Below are 6,308 nucleotides of genomic sequence, written 5' to 3'. Positions count from 1 at the left end.
CTTGATCAGGCAAGAGACGAAACATGAGAAATACTTACATTTTGCATTGGCAGAGAGAGAGAGAGAGAGAGAGAGAGAGAGAGAGAGAGAGAGAGAGAGAGAGAGAGAGAGAGAGAGAGAGAGAGAGAGAGAGAGAGAGAGAGAGAGAGAGAGAGAGAGAGAGAGAGAGAGAGAGAATAAAGAAGGTACTGTAATGAATTAAAAAAGGGGTTGGGGGAGAGACCCATACCACAAAGGAGAAGAACTAATTTTAAAAAGGGGTTGGATTCACAATGAAAGGGCAGAGAGAGAGAGTACAATGGTTTACGAAAACTATTAACCGCCCGCGAGTGTCCACAATCCACGTGTATACACTTGTTGCAACAAAATATTACGTCTGCCGTTAAAGTTCACCCTCTTAATCTAAGTGAAGTCTGGTTATGATCCTCAGCATGAACAAACCCAACAAATCACACCCCCGTTGAAACACCGCACGATAACATCCAAATCTCCATCACGCTGACAATCCTTAATCCATCCGCGCGACAAGAACGATCCCCTCGAACTAAACTCGAGAAACTCCAATCGATACATATTCCATATAAGGAGGACAACCCCCAGTCCGACCCTGACGTTTAAAGTTCATACCTGTCGGAACAGAAAACGTGTAACAGTTTATCGGGAGTAAACTGACACCAGCTGTATGTTCGTGATGCGAGGCCACGGCTCTTGTCGGCTCAATATCGATCCTCCAACGCTGATCTAACGGTAGAAAAGCGAGGCCGCGAATCGTCGCTGCCAGAACGCTTCTGACTCGTGTACTGTTCGCATCTACAGCTGTGGTATGTGCTCTGTCTGCGAGTGCAACTATCTGTGACTCTGAACCATTCCGGGTGCCGGACGTCTTATACCCCAGCTGTTTCGTCTACCTATACAGGTGGGTGATGTTATATTTCTAAATCTACCTGTCCAAGTTACCCGTTTGTTATGTGTCTACGATTTGTTAACTGTTCAAGGTCTTTTGAAAATTCATAACTTCATGTAAGTTAACATAAAACGTGAACACGGGAAAATAACCAGGTTTAGCGTATAAGCAATGCTGAAGTTTTATATTTATTTGTGTTAGTTAGTATGATTAGGGATTCGATAGATGTGACAGAAAATTTCATTTCGTTGGACATTTAGAAACATTCGTGTTTGAAAAGGTTCAAGGACATTTGTAATTTTCACATCCTTAATAGAACTTTGATCCTTCATCAATGCCTTCCGTTCACGTTTTGTTTGTGTGTAGAACAAAACAAATTTGTAACGTATAATGGAAACATTATTATTCAAAATTAGTTTAATTTAATTTAACCTTCAAATGTAAAGTGAAGATTTCCGTATATTTCTTTCGCAAACACCAGATATGACAGGCGCACACCATTTTGAACAATAGTGATGAGCTATGGACTTTACTAAATTAATTGTTTCCAAAGATTCTGAAGATTTTGTTGTTATGAGTCACTGAAATCAGATTTCAGCTTGACATAACTTTAGCAAAATGCATCGACTGCATGTAACAAAAGAGAAGTGTACCATAGGCTTTAACAGTATCTTGAAGGGTTCTCGATGCCTCTGTAAAGATCTGATGTTACCTGAAGGTTATATAGCCTTTGCATCTCGTGAGGACGTCAACTGCGGTAAAACAAAATTAACATGTCTACGTCAACGCGCTTTTTACAGATAGTCACCCACACACAATGCTTATATGTCACCTATGGCATTTCTACATTACACAGACTTCTGACTTTCAATGTGACGGTATTGAAAGGGCGGTGTGATTTAGAAACTAATAACAAGAACGGCCCTGATTGTCGCGAGAAAATCATTCCAAATTTATATTTCGGGAATAGATTATAGGAACTGCAGTCATTCAATATAGCGTTACTCTTATTCAGATTGAAAGATTCAATGGGCTTTTTTCTTTTCGTGCCAGAGAGTCGATGGGGCTTTTGTGGTTGCATTATCGATAAAGCGTTTCTGCGGACTTCCATAATTTTAGCATTATTGACCAAACACAAGTTGATTGAATATTTTGATCGTTATGCAATTATGGACGCTCTGCAATCTGAATACTGAACTTTAATCGAGAAAATGCAATTTTCCAGGCTTAAACCTTCAAAGTCCACGAACATTTGTGTGAGCTATCCAATTAACATAGATATTCTATAGGGACTATTTACGTGTATTCATTATTAACAACTCGCTTTCATAAAATTTATGTTGTTAGTTACCTGTTCTGAATATGCAATTGAAATTAGGTTCTGAAAATATATAAGTTTCATGAATGATGTATAAATGTTTCCTGCCAAAGCATAAACATGTTTATGATGGACAAACAAAATATTATTTCAAATTAGTGCAGTTGTTTCACAAACGATCAATTTCCATGAAATCAATGAAAGATCCGATAATATGTTGTTGTTTAAGCAATATGAAAACATTTCTGTCACGATGAATTACATCCGAACAAAAATATCTGGAATTGCAAATTGGTTCAATTTGTAAAACAGTATTGCATACGATGTTGTTGTTATTCTTGCCAAACTGGTTGCGTTACCAACGCTCTTTCCTTGGAATTCAAAATCAGTTGGACTGAATTACCAACTACAGTTGCACCAAATGCTATAGGTTAAGCGACAAATGCTGTAAGTCATGGATCTTGGGTTAAATTGTGATTAAAAGACACCACTTAATCATATACAACGGTCGAACAAATCCGCCTAAGGTAAAGAAGTAGCTCACTCCGACCTATAAGCCGATTTAGATACTCGCCAGAGGACGACGTTACCCTACTTAGGACGCTCATGCGTATTGGTCTTCTGAACTGGGCAGTAAACAAGCTATTATAATTTAGGTCGATCCTTATCCTAACAAATTGTATAAATCATACAGAAACGTATGGTTCAGACAATGTAGGAATTGAAATCAGGTTGGGTGGCCTTACATAACGAAGGTTCCATTCAATCCCCCAAAGTTGTACGTGTAAAGTCAATGTGGTTGTGTCTGATATTCAAGGGATATTGCTCAAAGCGGCATAAAAGCTCAGTCAGTCAAGAATTAACCCCGCAGCAAGGTATGAGTCTACAGTAATATATGTTCAAACCAGTACAAGGACATGGCCTGCTTCTAGAGCAACGGTTGCCAGGGAGGTTTAATGCGTGGGTTGCTTGAAAGCTGACGTAGGTTTTTACGAAACCATTGAGAAAATTTCAGTGGCTTTTGTTGAGCCCTTTAACATGGTTTGAGGAAGATAACCATTATTTCACCAAAATTAACAAGAGTATTGATTCACGAGAAGCAAGATGATACATATTAACAGATGAAGAAGACTGTAATTTTACAATCCTTCCCATTCCCAGTATAAGTGATGCTAAAATGATAGATCAATACGCTACAACTGAATAGTCTATATCATGTTTACCTCGTTTTCTTTTTATGGATTTAAGCCTCTGACAAAACTGAAAATCCTAAGTGATAAATGTTATGCAAGTTACAGTGAGGTTGACTTAGTAAATGGGCCAGCCAGAATAGACAATGTTAAATGAGTGTGCAAATAATTAATCGGTTGCTAATGCTCAAGTCTTCAATATTTTCTAAAAGTTGCAATGTCTTTCGAGGACCGGAATCTTTTAGACTATAGTGGTCGGTGGTTGCCAAGCTGGATTTGTGAATGACCAGTAGAACGTTAACACGAATCGATATGGACATTGTGATAAGAAACGGCCTTCTGTTTCATTCGTTTTATGCAGTGCATAGTAAGCTGTTATGTCTTGAATTCTCTCTCGGAAACCAATGCCAGAAATAAGAGTGATGCATGCTAAAGTGAGCTTAATTATCAACCGTGATAAATGTAATCGATTTAGCTTAATATATTCCATTATGCACCTGAATCTATTGATCTTAAGCTTGCGTGTACGACCTGACATCTCTATATAATCTGGCATACCAGAGGCTACATTCTCGCTCCCAATGGTCTTATTTCTTGAGCGCTATTTAGCAGCATCTCATAGTTAAACGTTTAGAGAAGCGGGTTGCTAGGATAGTTCTAGGCATTTAGTGAGGGATGAGTTGTCTGAGCTTTGCTCTGGAATCACCCGACACACTACAGTTTCTCTTGTGAGTCATCTGCTGTTTCTGTCTTATTACCAGCTGAGGGACACTCAGGTTCAGTGCTGGAGTCTTTGAATTCGTTGTTCTTGATTTCATATACATTTCAGATACGTCGCAATACGTTTCATACCGACCGTGTTAATTTCATCCAATGTTGATTACATGGTGTATGGAAATTATCTGCGTGTAATTGATCGATGGGGCAATTGTGCGTCATTGCTTTGCATTTGCTCGGCACTTGTAAGACCAGAAAGGATCGATTCCTGAAATGGTTACAAGGTGTGAAACCGATATTGGTTCTAAAAATATGGCTTCTTAAGTATTGCTAAGTCTGAAATATCTCATCAATTCATATGGATATCAATACTAATGATTCTTTTTCTTATTTCAGCAATCATGTTCATGTCGCCAGCCCTCACAAGCGTGACACGGGACAACGAATCAGGATTCGGTTTGATGCACCTGAACGCATTAAACGGTTCATCGTCGGTCATATCAGAGTCCAGTTTCGGTCCACGCAACTACGTCAACGATGAACATATCTCGTCAACATTTTTCCAGAACTTTAATTATTATCCCAAAGACACTTTGAAATCCCCCGCTGTACGGAGGTCAGTGTCCCCACTATCGCCACAGAGACCAAAGGCAAGGTCGCCTTACTTGCCCAGGAAGGGTCCAAAGAACTGTCGAAATGAAACAGAAGCTTTTGGTGTGTGTGATGAGATGACTGAGAACAATCTTCTCAAGAACCATTTCACGAAGAACAAGGTGGAAAATAATGACGGTCGTTGCAAACAAGATCAGGAAGGGAAGACAAAGAGGAATTGCAAGTCAGTTGACATCAAAGTGACAAAAAGCCTCAATTTGGATTCCCTATCCTTGTACTCATCTCCGTGTAAAGAAAACAAGCTCTTGACGAAACGATCAAATAAGATTTACCGGTTTCAAGCAAAATGAACTCTTTAATACCTTCATACAATAATCATCACCATCATCGTCATCATCACACCATCATCGTCATCACCATCACCATCATCGTCATCATCACCACCATCACCATCATCGTCATCATCACCACCATCACCATCATCACCATCCTCATCATAATGACTCATAATAAGAGTTATCATATGATCATCATATGCCTGAAGGCAAACGAGGATCTGCTTCTGGAGACTTCGGATCCAAAGATCCAGCGCCGTTCACATTTTTCGTACAAAAGGACAAATACTGTGGTTCTGTTCAGACAATTGAACGTTCGATCAGGCAGTGGATCAGTATTGATCAATGAACATTGGACTCGTTACAAGAACCTGATGCAGTTCCGACCATGATACCACTTTTTGCACGTACCCGTATTCTTATTGGTACCTGTTAGTTCGGTAGTCAACGTAGTGATTATGAGAATAGTACGTTTTGTGAATTCTTGTTACTTGCCATCGTAATAAGAATTTTGTATTTCATGTAAGCTAACAATTTGTCTCAAATTTGATTTGAAATAATTTATTTTGTTTGGAGAAGTAACACATTGTTACGTCATTAAACGTTAGTTATTGTGAACTAATTTATTTAAAAGCGTTGTGAGACTATGTTCACGATGTACTATTTTCATGATATTTTCATTATATACCTAATTCCTAAGTTTCATTTGAATGGGGTTTCGTTGGTGAAACGCACATACTGTATATACTTTTATACGTACAAATGTAAATAAAGCTAAGGAGTTGTTTTTCTCCTTTGCATTTTTTTATAAGAATAAACCAATCAATGATATTCTTTGTTTTTTCTGTGATGATTTTCGGTGGCGATGTGTGGTCCTGTGCGTAGAGCTCAGGTCACGAATCAGTTGAGTTAAGCAACGTCGAGCTCGGAGAGTCCTTGGATGGGTGACTGTGTTTGGCAGCTTGACTCGTGAGAGTTTCTGACTTCAGTCCAGCCCCACAACGAAGCATATGGGATACATGTGGTCTCACCTTAGGCAAGTGAGTTTGTTCAAATTGCCTCTGTTCACCCAGCAGAAAATGGGTACCCGGTTGGATAAGACCATGTGACCTTCTAGCGCCTAACAGGCAGCTTGGGTTATCCGGGGTATTAATAATAATCAGATTCTGATTACAGCGTCCAGTGAGCAACTAGTCAGATGGATACTAGATACTAATTATTATTATAATGAT

At 39.1% G+C, this 6,308-nt stretch overlaps 1 protein-coding gene across 1 annotated transcript; it reads left to right on the top strand.

Annotated features, from left to right (window-relative positions):
* The first annotated feature begins 798 nt into the window (after positions 1-798).
* Positions 799-5,907, top strand: LOC124256082. Its single transcript, XM_046690014.1, has 2 exons — positions 799-916; positions 4,526-5,907. The coding sequence occupies exon 2, from the start codon at positions 4,531-4,533 to the stop codon at positions 5,089-5,091; it is 561 nt and encodes a 186-aa protein (XP_046545970.1). The 5' UTR covers positions 799-916; positions 4,526-4,530; the 3' UTR covers positions 5,092-5,907.
* The last annotated feature ends 401 nt before the right edge of the window (positions 5,908-6,308 follow it).

This window comes from Haliotis rubra, unplaced genomic scaffold, assembly GCF_003918875.1.
Source record: "Haliotis rubra isolate DU_JTF1 unplaced genomic scaffold, ASM391887v1 Scf617, whole genome shotgun sequence".
Classification (NCBI taxonomy): Eukaryota; Metazoa; Mollusca; class Gastropoda; order Lepetellida; family Haliotidae; genus Haliotis; species Haliotis rubra.
The sequence above is the reverse complement of the archived record's forward strand: the minus strand, read 5'-3'. Positions and strand labels throughout refer to the sequence as shown.